The sequence below is a fragment of the Canis aureus genome, chromosome 32, assembly GCF_053574225.1.
Source record: "Canis aureus isolate CA01 chromosome 32, VMU_Caureus_v.1.0, whole genome shotgun sequence".
In the NCBI taxonomy this organism is placed as follows: domain Eukaryota; kingdom Metazoa; phylum Chordata; class Mammalia; order Carnivora; family Canidae; genus Canis; species Canis aureus.
The window spans coordinates 22,022,008-22,040,491 of record NC_135642.1 but is presented as its reverse complement, the minus strand read 5'-3'; the positions used below and the strand labels follow the sequence as shown (position 1 = coordinate 22,040,491).

The 18,484-nt window shown below is 34.6% G+C and overlaps 1 protein-coding gene across 4 annotated transcripts in view; it reads left to right on the top strand.

Moving 5' to 3' along the window:
- DMXL2 (Dmx like 2) overlaps window positions 1-18,484 on the top strand; it is a 152,715-nt gene that overhangs the window by 28,082 nt on the left and 106,149 nt on the right. For all 4 annotated transcript variants that reach the window (XM_077881089.1, XM_077881086.1, XM_077881088.1 and 1 more), the window contains exons 2-6: window positions 5,571-5,696; window positions 8,151-8,222; window positions 11,523-11,601; window positions 12,396-12,531; window positions 13,183-13,249. In XM_077881089.1, coding sequence (XP_077737215.1) covers window positions 5,571-5,696; window positions 8,151-8,222; window positions 11,523-11,601; window positions 12,396-12,531; window positions 13,183-13,249 — 480 coding nt within the window. The remainder of the gene's footprint in view (window positions 1-5,570; window positions 5,697-8,150; window positions 8,223-11,522; window positions 11,602-12,395; window positions 12,532-13,182; window positions 13,250-18,484) is intronic.

Sequence of the window (18,484 nt, the reverse complement as noted above, 5' to 3'; positions counted from 1 at the left end):
AACCTAAGTTAGGACAATAATTGTGTTATGTCTATTCAGATACACTTAATCACAATGACATTAAACCCTCTAGGGAAGGCAGCATTACTTTATTATGATAATGATAGTATGTTAATTCAGAGTACTGTATGACTTTAGAAGATATTTAATTTTAAAAAAAAGATAATTTTTTTCTTTAAGTGAAATTTTGGTAAGGAAAAAAAGAGCATGACTTTGTTGTTCACCCTCAACTAATTGACAAGGCTCTTCTAATGAAATTTTGGGTGTCACAGCTAAAAACAGAAAAGAATCTTGGTAATAAGAAATACTCAAATTTTTGGCTTCTGTAGAATTACTGTGAGAAAATAGGACACACCATGTACTGTGTCTAAAGGAGAGGTTCTTCTGGACAAACTAATGAGATCTGTGGATTCAGGAAAACAAGCATGTTCTTATGACTTTCAATGTAATTTCCAGGAATTTGGAGACTTTCTGAGACCATCTATGACTTACATCCATTAGACTTTGGGTTGAAAACTCGGTTTCATTTCTCAAGGCACATACTACTTTTCTCTTTCCTAAAAGGATGGTTTAGTGTCTGAAACTACAGTTTTTTTTTTTTTTTTAAGTGAAGATTAATTTATTTAAAGCATGTCTTTGACATTAGGGCTTGTACTACAGAATGATCTCTTATTATGACTCACTGTTGTCAGCTTGTTATTCTTTATCATCATAAAGACAGTTCAGTTCTTCCATAAAAGAAATCCTCCCACATGAATGGAAGGAAAGTGTGTTTTTCTAAAATGCGTTCTCTTTTCTTAGGCCTTATCTATCTGTTGGGGCCAAACCGTATCCTTGACTTTGAGATGAAAAATTTTATAGGTCAGTAGTGTTCTTAGTGCAGGACACTGGTATGTGGTATTGTGGCACAGGAGTGGTTCTGCCAAGAACCCAAGGGAAGAAGAACCTGGCTAAGGGATTCCATTTGCTGCAGGCTTGCTGCCCCTTTTCCTGCTTTACAGTAATGATCCCGTGGCTTATCTCCCACATGTGGAGTAGTTTATACTCCGTTAAATCAGTGATACATCATTTACCTAGTACAAAGGAACCCACTCCCCTATTCCCTGGGTTCATTTTAGTATTTGTGTGTAGTCTCAGTGAGTACCCTCTTTTCCTCCTGCACTACAGTTTCTTTCTCTAGTAAGACTGAATTCTGAAAAAGAAGAATGGAAACAGAATTGCTTTTGACCTAAAATTGAGAGAATGGGAATCTCCTGCGTAATTGTATCTTTTTTTTTTTTTTTTTTTTGTAATTGTAGCTTTTGTATAATCCTTCTTAGCAGTTGGTTTTTTACTAAGTACTTAACTCTGTGCTAGGTGCTGTGGTAAATACTTGAGATTACAAAGATGAACATGGGCCTTCTAGCACTAAGAAGACAGAGTAAAGATGGAGTGATGTAGTGGGAAAGAACAGAAGCTTTATTATAAGCAAATGAATCCTTACTCTATGACCTTGAACAAACTACTTACCCTTTCTGGGCTTCAGTTTCTACATCTTTATAAAGTGGCCTGTGAATATACAGTGTTCATAAAGACCTAGCAGATGGCCTTACTATAGTAAGTTTTCAGTAAATAGTGAATTATTAAGGAGGGCTTTGATAGATTCCCTTCTGGTAGATCTTCTAAATCCATGATACTGTTAGGCTGGAAATCAGCCCAAATCTTTCTTTCCTTGTGTAGCTACTATTGTAAATTTGGCCAGATTATTATTAGCAATGACGTATGTCATCTGTCTGAACTCCATGTTCTTTGACCTTGTTTCTAGGTATTGAGACTTCTGGAACCAGAAATTAGGAAGATTCGGATCATTTGTTTGTTATACATATATTTATCGAAGGCTGCTTATGCTAGGTGCTAGGAGTACAGAGATAAATAAGACATGGTTGCTTGCTCTGATAGACATTCCAGTATAGTGGGAACCTGACAGATACTAAACACATTTATATAAATAATTAAAATCTCACGAGCCTTCAGTTATAGAATGCATGTGATTCAATCTTGACTGATTATGAGGTTCCCATTTTTCCCTACTTTAGACTCTTTAAAGAGTAATAATAGTCTTCCCTGTACTTTTGCAGGTTGTTTGCTTGCAGTGGTTTAAGGGCTTCTGTTCTAGCTATGACCATGGATATTGTATAAAATTGTAGGCATTGCCTTATTGTGGATCTAGGAATCCAGTACCACACACATTTGTTCTATTTTTATGGGAATTACTAGTTTGATAAGGAATTCGAGACCATTTTATTTTTATTATTATTTTTATTTTTTAAAAAGATTTTATTTATTTATTCATGAGAGACACACAGAGGCAGGCTCCACACAGGGAGCCGATGTGGGACTTGATCTTGGGACTCCAGGGTCACGCCCTGGGTTGAAGGTAGGTGCTCAACTGCTGAGCCACCCAGGAGTCCCATTGAGACCATTATAGACTAGTGGTCTCTAAACTTTTAGTAGCTACATAGTGATTCAGTGTATGGATATTCCGTAATTTATTTAACCTCCCCTACTGATGGACAGTATGATTATCTTCAGTTTTTGCTGTTATAAATAATAAGCCAGTTACTATCCTTCTACGTATGTTTTGGCAGAGTTTTGTAAGTGTGCTTATAGTGTAAAATAAAGATTTGTTTGAGTGAAGGGTATATTTAAAATTTTGGTAGATATTCTCAAATTCTTTTATCCATGAAGATTGTGATTTAGGAAGTTGGTGGGACTAAGCAAATTGTGTTAAATAGGTTCCTTAGGTGATTTTGATGGAGCCAGGTTTGAGAACTATTGCAGGATCAGAAAAATGGCAGGATTCCCTACAGCTAAGGAGTATGGTACATGTCCCTTGGAAAAGATCCAGCAATTATGAATATCTAAGGAAGAGTAAATATCCTTTTTGGTGATTGAGCAGTAAAAGCCTGTCTCTAGTACCAGTTGCTAGGAATGGCCCATCTTTAGAGAAGCAGGTATACTAATATCTGGAATATTTTAGTGTCTTTGACATATAATATAGGGGAAAATAGCCCAAGAATTGTAAGAACCAGAATTTGAACATCTTCTGCTTACTATGTAATCTCAGGCAAAGTAATGAATTTTGTATAAAGAAATGATACCTTCCTTTTAGATTTATTGCAAAGATTAAAGGGGGAGTGATATATTTATTGATTACCTTCTGTCTTCTGGTAGTTTGTGGATATCTCTGTCATGGCAGTTTGTCATTTAATTGTGCCTGGTGATTCATTTAGTCATCTTCCCACTAGACTCACTGGAACCACATCCTGTGGTTGTGTAGTCCCCGTCTCTGGCACAGGCTTGGAACATCATGCACTGTTTTTTTGTTTTGTTTTGTTTTTCTTAACGAATGATGTGTGCTAAGCACTATGCAAACAGATTTTCTATTTTAATTTTCATAATTATCCTAAGAGGTTAATATTATTTCTCCCATTTTACCACAAGGAAATTCTCAGACAGTTCGAGTAACTTAAGATCATTAAGTATGGCAGAACCCAAATTGAAAACCCTGCACATTGTGATTTCAAAGTAAAGTTTATGCTCTTTTCATCACTTTGCTTTGTTGGGCTAATACTATAAAGCACTTTGGAAATTTTGAAATATTGTTTAAAGGTAAGATTATTTTTGTCATTTTTTAAAAAAGATTTTATTTATTTGTTCATGAGATGCAGAGAGAGAGAGAGAGATGGGGGTGGTGGTGGTGCAGAGACACAGGCAGAGAGAGAAGCAGGCCATGCAGGGAGCCCTATGTGGGACCCGATCCCTGGACTCCAGGATCACACCCTGGGCCAAAGGCAGACGCTCAACCGCTGAGCCAACCAGGCGTCCCTATTTTTGTCATTTTAATGTAATTTTTTCTATTGAGGTTTAATTGACATATACCATTATGTTACTTTCAGAGGTACAACTCTGAAATAGTGACTCAATATTTGTATACATTGCAAAATGATCACCACAGTAAGTTCAGTTAATATCTGTCACCATACATAGTTACAGAATTTTTTCCCTTTTTTTGTGGTGAGGACTAATAATATAATTTTAAAAATCAACAGAGTGATGCAAACATTTCTTTTGCCTGCACTCAATATTCCCTTTCAGGTTAGTTTTTTTGAATGCATGGTATACCAAATCCACCTTGTCTGTAAGAGTGTAAGTAGTTACTTCTTCCCATAAGTGATTTTTTTCTATATTTCCCTTGCCTAAAATTCTTTGTTTTTCTTTTGGTGAACTTTCTGGTATTTATAAATACATGAGTTTAAGATGGTTTATATTAGTTACAGCGGGATTTTGGCAACGTTGGAAATTTTAGGCATCAGTAGAAGTAGTGTTTGTCTTCCTGCCTGGTCTTTGGTTTCATTTCCCTCTTTCATTAGCAGCTGTATGTGGACCTTTCCTATCCACATACGGCTGGTCATGTCATCACATGTCAACCCTGGCTGTTGGATGTCTATATTTTGTAGGACAGAACTGTATTGCTTAAAGGTGTAGAGATAGTGGGATATATTATTGTTAAATTATTTTGTTAGTGTATATACACACATGTATATATATGTAGCTTTTAACAGGGCTTTTTCATTTGAGAATTAGATTGTTAGGTTGTTTAGAATACTTACTCATAAGTTGAGTTCCAAAGAAAAAGGAAAAGTATCCTTTAATCTCTGCCCTTTATGTCTTCATAAAATTCATAAAGTTGCAAAACAGGAATAGCACACATCAAGAAGTGTGGCAATAGGAAGAAACATTTGGTTTTACTTATTATAGTTATGTTGAACAAGGGACTTTTCCAGGAACTTAATTTTGAGTTTCATTTTGCAGATTGTATAGTTACACTTATCAACATTTTAAATAAACTAGTTTACTTTTAAATTAAGTTAAATTTATTTTAATTAATTTTTTTTTGTGTGTGTGAAACCACTTTGGGTTCATTTCCTCTCTCCCTCATGCCTCATGATGTTGAGGGGAGGGGGCAGGCAGGCTGCCTCATGGATTCACTGATAGGCAGTTGGTGAGTTTGCCTTAGTGCATGTAATTCTGCCTTGAAGGTTCATGCCTACTTCACTAGCTTTTTAAGCCACGTGGATTTGTGTTGGAAAATGCATCTAATTTCTTTCTTGATCTTTCTCAAGCCTGGTTTGAACCCTGGAACACAATTGCAGCCTTCACTGCCTTATTACCCTCAGATGGAGGTTATATTCTTTGGGGGTTTACTAAGATGAGCTTAGTAAAAAAGATTAAACAGGAAGATTTATGATCTGCAGGGATAGAAGCTGTAGTGTTTAAGAATTAGAGGAATTCTTTCTTTGTTAGTACTATTTGTTGAAAGATAATGCATGGGGTGTCATCATCCTGTTTTTCTTTAATGTGACTTTTACTTATTTATTTTTGATGTGACTTTTATTGTCTTATTTGTAAATTGATATCTTCATTTTTTACATTAACTATTTTTGTAAAATGTGTCAAAGTATTGTGGCAGTAAGATCTAAAGTATAATTCACAAGTTTCATATATACTGTAAAATTTTTCTCTTTTAGGCGTATGGATCAGGCTGTGATATTGTTATTTTGGCAAGTGACTTTGAATGTGTGCAGATCATTCCTGGTGCTAAGCATGGAAACATTCAAGTCAGCTGTGTGGAGTGTTCTAACCAACATGGAAGAGTAAGGGATTTAATTACCTTATTAAATGTCATCTTTTAATGTATTCCTATCCTTTTATACAAGGCTTACCTACAGTTTCTTATTAATATGCTTGCCTAGATGGTTATTGGTGGATAAAGTGATAGGATGTCTACAAATTGAAAGGAGCCATTAAGCTGGTAATGTGATAATTATTCTACCCATTATACGGTCTTAAAAGATCCTTAGGCCTCACAATTCTGTGCATACTGATATGCTAGTTGATAGTTCTAGCAACTATTAAGCCAATAGTAAGGAAGTAAACTTTCATCTTCTCTGCATAGCATCCCTTATCTCACCCAAATTATAATAACATCAAATTTTTTTATCAAGTTTAGCTAATTGTTAATGTCTAATATATTCATCATATAGCAGCTGCTTTGTAAAGCTTCTGTTAATTTAATGAAAGTTTGTTGAATGAAGAATTTTAAAGTTTATTCATTTAGACTTTCAAACAGAGGCCTTATTTTTGAGATAGTTTCAAATTGAATTTAAATTTAAAAATGAAGTAATTTACATTTCATCAAATGTACCTCTTCCCCAAAATACACATCAAATGTAATATACATCAAATTTTGGTTATATGTAAAGTAAGTATAGTATATTTGCTGTCTACTCTAGCAGTTCAGTAAGGCCAGTATTGTATAGAAGGGTTAAATGTCTATACAATATAAAAACGAGACTTTTCATGTAATTAGGGTAATAATTTAAATAGTCTTAATGTTCGAAAACTTTTTCTTTACTGAGAAGTAACAAATTTTATCAAAGATATGTAAAATCGGAATTTTCATGGAGATAAATAGTAATGATACAAATTCATGCCAAATAATAAATTTTTATTATACTATTTTTTAGTGTCCCACTCTGTTGCTTGTATCAAGCTTTAGTATTTGTATGAATGTGGCATGATATGACAGTCTAGTGACATAATTGACCTGGTATTGAAACACTGAATTTCCTGCTGTTTTTGATAATTGCTTCTTGCTTTTCTGATTTTTTTCCCTCAGTTTTTTTCCCCTAAATGTTGCTTACTCTTTAGAAAGCACTGACAGTACCAGATTTCTTTCATTAATTTTTCAGTGCTCATCTCCCTAAGCCAAATAGAGTATCTTTAAACCTGTCTAGAATTGTATGGTAGTTGTCAGAGATGGGTTTTAATAAATTATTTATGTGCTGGTGACAATCACAATAAAATTATCTGGGAGCAAAGTTTTTTTTCACATGTAAGGCTTTGGTGTTCATAACCATGTTCCGACTTTTCCTTACCTGGTTGAAAATAAAAAAGCAAAACTGGTACTTTTGATTTATTGTTTTTATTTCCGTCTTCTTTTATTTCCTTTATTCCCAGTCCTTGTGGTGATAACTTTGCATTTATGACCTTATTATGTTAGGTAATTGTAATCATTTATTCATTCACTGACATGTTGAATGTGATCATTCATAACACTTTTTGCCTGAGTGTTTACCTCAGCTGGGCATTGTAAGTAGCTTCCTCCCCACCATTGTGGAGTAAAAGCTTTTTCTTGGAAAGAGTGTTAGATATTAAGTAACAGTGAAAATCACTCTTACATGTGAGAGTGCTCTGAAATGACAGACCTTTTTGTCTGGCCTTAAAAGAACATATATGTGATTTCGTTTTATAGGTTAACCTTTGGGGATGTCAGCAGAGGTTGTTTTTGGTCTATTCCTTGTAGTTGATTCCCCTTTGAGAAGAGGACGAGCTGAGAATTAGCTTTCAAGGAATTACTGTAAAACAGGTTCTGGTATCTTCTAGGAACAGAGGGATTTATGTCCCTTTTTATCAGATGTGTGTCCTGAAGCAAAATCCAGCTGGCCCCCAAATCTCTAACTTCAGTTCATTTAGATGTCTATGTCAGCTCTTTCTCTTCCAGTTGGAGAGGAGTCTGATTTCTCCTTCATCCATTTTCTCTATTCCTTCTAGATGGCTTTCCCCATTGGTGTTTTTTGTTTTGTGGTATAATTAATGTCATTTTATTTGATATATTTTGCATACCTGTTTAGTACTTTTTTGATGTCTTTTACTACTTTTCGTGGTTTTTATATTATTTTCTCTGGATTATGAAATTTCTGACAGATGTGCCATTGAAATGTATCTTTGTTAATAAAGTTGCTCCTATGTTTAAAAAATTCTTATAGAAAAGGATGATTTCTTTGAACAGATCAACCTGGTATTTGATATGTAAAATAAAGCCTGCTGAATTTTGGCAACGGAGAAGAGATTCTTAAGTCCAGTACTTTTTCACTTATATTTATGGAATGGAATAAATCATAAATACTATATTGGGATTATATTATATGTAATTGTATTATATATATGCATATATATTATATTGTATTACATATATTATATATTTATTAATGTGAAAAGGATGTTTTCTTTTCCTAAATGTTAATGCTTTGTTCATTTCTTTTTAGATTGCAGCTTCATATGGTAATGCTGTTTGTATTTTTGAGCCCTTGGGCATAAATTCTCACAAGAGAAATTGTGTAAGTATTAAATGGTAGTAGACGTTTTTTAGAGGTAAGTGTAGAATCCGGTGGGTAGCAGTAAGGAGCTCCTTAGAAGCTAGGGCTGAAGGTGAATATCCATGTGAAGTTGGTCTGGTGCCATATGGTGTAAGATCTTTTACATTCACTAGGGATATAGATATTTTAGAAGTCCAGTTTTCTACAGTACTGCTAATTGAGATTTCCTGTGTTAAATATAAAAATTAGTGAAAGGGAATAAATAAAGGGAAAGGAGAGAAAATGAGTGAAAATATCAATGAGGGTGACAAAACATGAGAGACACCTAACTCTGGGAAATGAACAAGGGGTAGTGGAAAGGGAGGTGGGTGGGGGGTTGGAGTGACTGGGTGATGGGCACTGAGAGGGGCACTTGGCGGATGAGCACTGGGTGTTATGCTAAATGTTGGCAAATTGAACTCCAATAAAAAATTTTTTTTAAAAGATTTCCCCTGTTAATTTGGATCTACCTTAGTTGAACTACTGTTATTTCTTGTCTAGATTACTAGCATAGTCTCTATGTTTTATGTTCCTCTCTCCCCTTCTCTATTCTCAGCAGCAGGTCATGACACACTTCTCTCCTGAAAACTCCGTGTTTCTCTCAGCCTCAAAGCCAAAAAGCCTTAGAATAGACCGTAGCCTTTCTTTACTTCAGTAACCACTTACCACCTCTCAGAGCTCAACTCCTACTCTTTCTGTCCTCTCTGATGTCACTCCAACCACACTGGCATTCTCACTGTTGTTTGAACAGTTACTTTTCCCCTCTTAGGGTCTTTGAGTTGTTTTTTCTCTTCTCTGGAAAGTTTGTTTCTCTAGCTAGCTTCAGGGCCCGCTCTTGCAGATCCTGTAAATCTCTGCTCAGTAATACCTTCTAGGGGGGGTCCACCCATTTTAAAAACTGTCATTTGCTTCTACCACCTTTATTTTATCCCCCCATCCTCCTATTTTTAACTTTTTTCCGTAGCACTTATCTTGTTTATTTGTTATTTACTGTTTAAAGTATGAACTCCATGAGGGTATGTATGGAACTCTGTTTCGTTTGTTCACCGACGCTTCTGAAATACTTAGAACAGGATCTGGAACATAGTAGATGCTTCTCAATATTTGTTTAGGACTCCTGGGTGGCTCAGTGGTTGAGCATCTGCCTTAGGCTCGGGTCATGGTCCCAGGGTCCTGGGATCAAGTCCCACATTGGGATTCCTGCAGGGAACCTCCTTTCCCTCTGCCCGTGTCTTTGCTTCTCTCTCTCTGTGTGTCTCTCATGAATAAATAAATAACATCTTTAAAAATAAAAAAGTAGATAAATACTTGTTTAATGAAGGAGTTAGGAACTAGGTAAACTAATCAGCTGAGTGGTCTAGCATATTACATTGAGAACCATTTAGATTCATTCTGGTGCTATGTTTAATTCCACTTAAAATTGAGAAAACCTTATATGGTTGGAATTGTTAACCCTTAAAAAATTACTATGGACATTAAAACGCCATTATCACTTATGAATAGTCAAAAGTACCAGCGTGAAATCTGAATGCCAAGAGTATATATATATATAGTTAGTAGTAAATTAAAAAAATATTCATAAATGCATTCAAAAAGTAGGTTTGATATTTTTCATTAAATATATGTATTTGATAATTTCTTTTCATATTTCAAAAAAACAGTTTTTAAGTTAAATTTATAGATGCAATTTAAAATATGATAGTATTAGGAAGTGGATGTCACATCTTAGAGTGCTTGAGTCACTTAGGGTACATATTAAAATTCAGATTTCAGGTCTCATCTTCAAAATTTCTGCTATGGAGTTGGCCCACATATTGCACTGTGAGAAATGCTAAAGAAAAGACTATTAGGGATTTCTCTAGTTGTAGGAGTGATTTGATTATTACTCTAAAAATAGATGTTAATCAGTGTTTGAAATACTGTTTTGACTTTTGTTTGATCAGCAGTGGTAGGGTTAAAAAAAACATTTTCTTTAAAAAATATAAAATTATTTTTAGATAGTGAAATTCAGGTTTTGCAATTATTTTAAATAGTTTTGGATAATGAAATTCAGGTTTTGCAGTTATTCTCAATAGTTATGATATCTTGAATGAAGTATTAAGTATTTAAAAAATATGAGTAGAGAGGGAATTGTTGTTTATTAAACTATTATTACTTGCCAAGCAATTAATGTAGAACTTGCCTAGGGTGACATGGCTTTACATTACACTATACTTTCATAAAAGGACATTTTATATTTATTTACACAAATAAATGTCTGAACTTTGTTTACTTACTGTATTTCATGGGAAAGGCCTTTGCTTTTTACATTTTAAATCTTTTTAAAGCTTTTAGAATGTAAATGGTAAGGAAAAAAACGCGGAAATATTCAAATAAATATGACATGTGTAATATAGGTTTGTGGATTGTATATATTGTATAGTTCAAATTTATTGACTTTGGGAACTATATCTAGTTTTATTTTAGACCTTGAGTCCATCAGATTATGATAATTTACATTTCTTTCTAATGTGCTTTTATTTTGTTTTCACAAACATTTACTGAGCATCTGCATATGTTCCAGCCATTACAGGACACAAGTTCCATTACTCAGGACACAAGCTTATTATGGAATAATTACTGCTCTGCAGAGTTAGAATTTAATAGGAGAGTCAGACATATGAATGGATAATTCTCCAGTGTGACCACTGTTATAATGGTAGAATACAGAGTGCTGAGTGCTGCCAGGGTGTCAGAAGAGGCCACACCGCAAAAGGGATGATGTAGCTGGATCTTGATGTAAGCATAGCGGTTTGCAGGTAGAGGAGAGAGAAGCAGCATATCCTAAGTATGAGAATGTGTTTATAGACATGGAAGGAAGCCTGAGATAATATGCTTTGTTTGGGTATGGCACGCGCTTGTTATGGTAGAATAAATGATAAGTGGAACTATTGGATATTATTTTAGAAACAATATTTCGAATATAATAGTGAAGTATTTACATCTTTTATTTTTTAAATATATTTTTTAGTTTATTTATTCATGAGAGACACACACAGAGAGAGAGGCAGAGACACAGGCAGAGAGAGAAGAAGGCTCCATGCAGGGAGCCCGATGTGGGACTCGATCCTGGGTCTCCAGGATCACACCCTGGACGGTGGCACTAAACCGCTGAGCCACCCTGGCTGCCCTACATCTTTGTTTTAGATCATAAGGTCTTAAGTCAAAGAAAATTATACAGTGGTAGTGTTTGTGGAAATTACTTTAAAAAGCCTATGTTTTTTTTTTCTTTCTATGTTTCAGCAACTCAAGTGTCAGTGGCTTAAAACTGGGCAGTTTTTTTTGAGCTCTGTGACGTACAATTTAGCATGGGACCCTCAAGGTATTTAATAATTATATTTAGAGATTATGAAGAGTAAATGTGGATTTTAAATGTATGATTACAATGTGATATAGTCTCATAATAAGAAAATGATCAGTAGTATATTTATTTTTTGCTATGGATAAGTGTTGGTATGCACTGCTTTGTACAGTGCTTAATTTACTATTAGTTCTGTGCTTTTTCCTATGCCTTTGAATGTCTTATTACAAGAAACAGTGATGATTTGTTTTCTTAGTTAATGTGTGCTGTACTTTACTGTTACTGAAATAAAATCAGAAATAGGGCCCATAAAACCCCTATCTCATTTTATTATTTGTGTTTTAGGAAATTAATTGTCTTTAAATTTGAAAGATTAGAAGCCTCTAATGATAATGGCTGTTGCCTCTTTTTACAGTCATGATTAATGAGGGCAATTTTTATGGTCCGCATAGAAAAACAAATTTCATTAATCTTTAGTTAAGTTGTATATCCTGAGAACATTCTGTGTTTATATATCAGAACTTTTTGGGTTTGTTTTGTTATACTTTTTTTTTTTTTTTAAGATTTATGTGACATACAATAGCCCTTTGCCAGTACTATCTTTTCTTTTTTTGTTCTCATGTCTCTCCTGAGAACTACTCTTTCTTGGGTAGTGGATTCTTAGAACTTTAAAATGGATATGCCCCAACTATTTTTCATAGACAGTATTGCTTATTCTTTGCAGAATAGTTTATAGAACTAAAGACAAGCCCACATATTCATTTCTTTATCCATATAATTCTTGTTTATTCATCAGAACTTTCTTTAAATTTCAGATAACAGATTGTTGACAGCAACTGATTCTATTCAGCTGTGGGCTCCTCCAGGAGGTGACATTCTGGAAGAGGAGGAAGAAATTGATAATAAAATTCCTCCAGTTTTAAATGATTGGAAGTGCATCTGGCAGTGCAAGTTAGTATCTGAATTGTTTTGTTCATTAATTTTAAAAAAAGCTTCCTAAAATATATTCCCTTTCCACAGTGATAGTACTATTACATTTAGAAGCCTAGGAAGTGGACCTTTTCTAACCAAAAACCCATTATAATATTACCCTTCAGTCTATGTTGCAGTTGATTATTTAAAAACAAAAATATTTACATAGTTATAACCTCAGGACTTGAGTAGATAAGGTTGACATGTGGAAATTACTCATTAATGGATGAGATATGGGTGGGGAAGGGGAAGATGTGATGAAAGTTGCCAGCTGTTCTTTAGTGGAAGAATGGCTGTACCATTGACAATATGGATTATGTGAAGGGGACCGATTAGCCAGGGAGGATGGTGAGCTCAATTTTTAACATGTTATATTTAAGATGTTGGTAGGACATATAGGTGAAGATATCTTTTCTGCATGTTGATTGTATTCTTTGGACCCCCAAAGTAAACTTCAGATTAGTTTTATTAATTAATTTATATTTTTGGGGAGGTGAAATTTTTTATTTTTAGAAAACACTCTAGTTATGAAAATCTTATTTTGACCATTTATATATAGATTTTGACCATTTACATATACAGTGTTCTAGATTTTTAAAATGCTGACTGTTTAACTTTGTTTTTTTTTAGGACCTCAGTATCTGTGCATTTGATGGAATGGTCCCCTGATGGTGAATATTTTGCTACTGCTGGAAAGGTAAAGGACCAAATAAAACATAAAAGAAACAAAACATTTAAAAGTGTTCCTTTTTTATTTTCATTTTCAGTTTTCTTGTCTGTGAAATTGGGATAATCCTACTTTGCAAAACTGACCTGAGGGAATAGTAATAGTATTTGTGAAAGAATCTGGCATGTTTCCCATAGGTAGTATGTGCTTGGGAAAATAAATGGCTATTATTATTATTATTACTACTATTATTATTATTTAACCTTTCTTTAATATTTACATTTTTTTGAAATTAATTTTTATGTTTAAAGAACAGTATATGTAAGTAACTTAAAAAGCGAGATAGTACTACTAGATTCACAATGAAAAGAAGCACTTTTTTGACCCTGTTGTTAATTTCTGTGTCCTAGAGGCAGTTATACATCAAATTGAGTATTTTGGTATTTCTTTTCATGTGCCTAAACAACTTGCTTATGCTCTATCTCTTGACTTTTTTTTCCTTTGTTTTATGTATCTCCTCTTGCCTTCCTACTATGGAAGCTGAGATCTGAGCCCTTTAGCTGCTTGCCCCCATCCCCATCTCCACTTCTACCACATACACATGTTCACTTCCTTTCCTCCTATCTTCCTGCTGTAGATAGCTCATGATATTTGGGTAAATGTTCACATTATTACGATTGGGTAAAGTACTCTTCACAGAACAATTACTTTGGAGTTACCAGTTACTTTGTTTTACTATTTGCTTCATTTTCTACATACTTAATTCATCTGCAAACTTCTGACAGTCTTTGGATCTCCTCTCCGTCCCCACCTAGAGGGGGTCCTGAAAATGTGTGTTCTCTCTGCCCTACTCTGGCTTAGTTACTCTCCAAGCTTAAAATAGCAGAATTTTCTTTTACCAACCTTAGGAGATTCTCTTTGCCCTGTTTCTTAGCATCATTTGTCTTCTTTCCTTGCTCTGATGGAGATACCCTCTAAGTAAGTTTCTGAGAAGGGTGAATGGGCAAAATTTTTTTAAGGTGTTATAAGCCTACACAATTATTCTTCTTTTATGCTTGATTTGACTGGACATAGAATTAGTTTGAAATTTTTCTCTCATAACATTTTATGTCCTGGTTCCGTTCCCTTCTAGCCACCAGGGTTGCTATTTGAGAAGCAATCTCCCACTCTGGCGTCCCCCCCCCCCCCGCCCCCCTCCCATCTCCAGTTTGTAGGTTTTAAAAACCTTCCCCTTATTCCTAATGTTCTGAGATTTCCAGATGATGTCGTGGATGGGTCAGTCATGTATAAATACTTTAAGGGTATACCTCTAAGGGAAAAAGAGTTTTGTGCTCAGGTAATTTGGTAGACTTGTTTAATCTGAAAACTCTTCAGTTCAGGAGATTACTTTGTATTATTTCTTTTTTTTTTCCTTCTCTTCATGTTCTCTTGGTTTCTCTTTCTGAATTTCCCCTTAACTCAGAGGTGGATCGTTTTTTACTGACCTTCTAATTTACCTTTTCTCTTCTCTTCCAGTTTTTTCATTTCTTCATTTTTTAATTTAAATTCCGGAGCATTTTTCCATTTTAACTTTGAAGTAATTTTTTTCTGCTGTCACATGTTAATTTTCAAGAAGTTTTTCTTCTATGAATGTTCATTTTAGTTACAAAATATTTCATAAGTGTAAAGGAATATATATGAAATATGAAATATATATATGTAGTATAATACACATTTACCTACCATCTAATTTGGGGCAAAGAACAATAAAACTGATAGGTTCCTTATCTTCTTGCTTGCATCATCTGCTTCCTCCCCCACCAGACAACCAGAATCTTGAATTTTACAGTTTAATTGTTTTTTAAAATAATTTCACATGTATAAATTTCCCAAATAGCATAATGTTTAGTTTTGCATGGTTTTAAACTTACAAAAATTATACCGTAAAGTTATTGAAATACAGCATCAAGATATAAAAAATAAATTTTTGATAATCATTTGTGTAATTCTTAGTTAATGCTTCAGTAACAAAAAATGACGTTTAAAAATCACGAGGTAAAGTTTAATTGTACATAGTTGTTGTATATGAAATTAAAGCTTTTATATTACACTACAAGGCAAGAATAGGTTTTCCAAGAATTCACCCTTTTTGAGTTGATCTCTAGTTGTAGAACACTTAACTGTTTTGTGGCTGAGTAATTAGTTGGCCCAGAGATAGTTGCTCAACAGGTGACATAATAGACAGGAAGAATGCACAATATTATAGGCAGAAAGACCGCAGTTACATGCATTTCAGTAGTTACTAATAACTCACAGTTTCAAAGTAGCAAGGGATGTAAAAAACATTTTGAGATATTTACAGCAACTGTCATGTAATATTAAAATATCTGTAATTTCTGTTGGAGACAAGGTCGTGGGTGCCACTAACACTGCTTTGGTTTGTTGCTTATATGCATAACTGGAATTTAGCATTTCCAGTTAGCAGTTATGAAAATAGAGAAGTAATTGTTTTTCACCACTCAAGTTCATGGTAACTTTGGGTCTCAGATGTCTCAGTTTCTCAAGAAGCAGATCCCGAGACAAGAATTCGAGTATAAATAATTAATATGGGGAATGATCACCAAGAAATATATTGGTTTTGAGGCAGGGAAGTGAAGGTGCTTCATAAAGGGAGTGTTATCATGCAAGGAATTAACAGACTTGGATCTCTAGGTAACTGGTTCCTCACAACATTGTCTTTGTTCCTCACCCATATTCCTCATATATATCAGTTGTTGGTTGGAGCTAGGGGCAGGGCATTAATTTTCAGCACTCGAAACAACTCCTAGAAAACCTCAGGCAAAAATATAGACACAGTCACTTAGGTTTGGCACACTAAAATGCTAAGACGTGAGAGGATACAGGATCTATCAGAAATACCTTTTATATCTTGAATTCTATCCACAGGCCCCACGGGTTAGGAGATCTCAGACAAGAACCTATGGCCAAACTCTGAACATTTGTTTGGTTTTTTTTTCTTTTTGTCTTCCACATTTATGACTAAAATTCATGTGGAATAATTTTTAGATTTGGTTTGAGGAAGAAGTCAAGTTGGATTTTTTCCTTTGTGGATATCCAGTTGTCCAGCACAATTTATTGAAAAGCCTCATCTTTCTCCATTGCTCTGTGGTACCACTTTTGTCACAGAATCCAATGTCCATGTTTGTGTGTCTGTTTCTGGGTTATTTTCTCTCATTGTCTTTTCTTATACCAGTGCCACCTATCCTAATTGTTCTATCTTCATATCTGATGCAGCAAATCTTCCCAACTTTAAGATGATCTTTTCTATTCTTAGCCCTTTGTATTTTCAAAATAGCGTTTGGATAAGTACCCAGTAGTGGAATTTTTACCAGACAAGATGGTATTTCTGTTTTTAATTTTTTGAAGAACATCCACCCTCTTTCCCACTGTGGCTGTATTAGTTTACATTTCCACCACCAATGCAGGAGGGTTCCCTTTTTTTTCAATCCTCACCAAGGCCTTTTGCATTTTCATGTAAATTTTAGGATGAGCCTGATAATTTTTAAAAAACTAACAAAAATCTCTTGTGATTTTGATTAGTTTTTCTTTTTTTTTTTGAAGATTTATTTTTATTTATTTATTATAGACATAGAAAGAGAGAGAGAGGTAGAGACATAAGCAGAGGGAGAAGCAAGCTCCATGCCGGGAACCCGGGAGCCCGGGAGCCCGACGCGGGACTCGATCCTGGGACTCGATCCTGGGACTCCAGGATCACGCCCTGTGCCAAAGGCAGGCGCGAAACCGCTGGGCCACCCAGGGATCCCCTGATTAGTTTTTCATTGACTCAGTAGGTCAGTTGGGGAGAATTGACATCTTTACAGTTGAATTCCCATCATGAATGTAACATAGCCCTTCATTTATTTTAGAGCTTTTTATTTTTTATTTATTTTTTAGAGCTTTTTATTTTTATCAGTATTGTGTTAAAATATTTTTTTGTAGAGGCCCTAAACATTTATTAGACTCATTCCTAGATATTTCATACTTCCAGTGTTGTTATAAATTGCATCATTACATAAATTTCATTTTATAATTGTTAGTAGTAGATAGAAATACAATCAATTTTTATATATTTGGTTTAAACCTAGCAGTCTTATTAAAGTCCCTGATTCTAATAAACCCTCTGTAGATTCCTTTGGTTTTGTATGTGCATAATCATATTATCTGTGAATAATGAGAGTTTTATTTCATCTTTTCTCTCAAATGTTGTATATCTTTTCCTTTTTTTATTATGGTGTTTAGGACCTCTAGTATAATGTTGAATAAAAGTAGTAAGAGTAGGTATCTTTTTCTTGTCCCCAGTTTCAAAAGGATACCTTTTACTCTTTGCCTTTAATTATGTTTACTGTAGTTCTTTCTCAGATAAAGTACATTACCTTATTTATAGTTCCTAGAGGGGTTTTTAAAATTTTATTTTTTTAAAGATTTTGTTTAAAAAAAAAAGATTTTGTTTATTTATTCATGAAAGACACACACAGAGAGAGAGAGAGAGGCAGAGACACAGGCAGAGGGATAAGCAAGCTCCATGTAGGATGCCCGACACGGGACTCGATCCTGGGACTCTGGGATCACGCCCTGGGCCAAAGGCAGATGCCCAACCGCTGAGCCACCCAGGCGTTGTGGGTTTTGTTTTTTTTAAAAAGACAAATGTTGTTGAATCTTAGGAAATATTTTTCGTGAATCTAATGAGGTTATCATTTTTACTCTTTGAATAAGGAAATAGATGGACTTATTTTCAAATATTAAATAAACCTTGTGTTTCTGGAATAACCCCAACTTCATTATAATGCATTATCCTTGCTGGATTTGGTTTGCTAATGTTTTATTTAGGATTTGTGAGAGCTATGTGTTGGAATGAGATTTGGCAAATAATTTTTCCTTTTTTTGAAATGTCCTTGACAGATTGATATCAGTGTCATGCTGGCCTCGTAAAATGGATTGGAAAGTTTTCTATTACCTACTGTATGAAAGAGTTTATGCAAGATCAGTGTAGTCTTTTTTTAAAATTGTAGGATATTTAAATTTTTAGTAAATTTCTTATGTTAGAATAGTTTTAGATGTACAGAAAGAGGGATCCCTGGGTGGCGCAGCGGTTTGGCGCCTGCCTTTGGCCCAGGGCGTGATCCTGGAGACCCGGGATCGAATCCCACGTCGGGCTCCCGGTGCATGGAGCCTGCTTCTCCCTCTGCCTATGTCTCTGCCTCTCTCTATGTCTCTCTCTGTGTGACT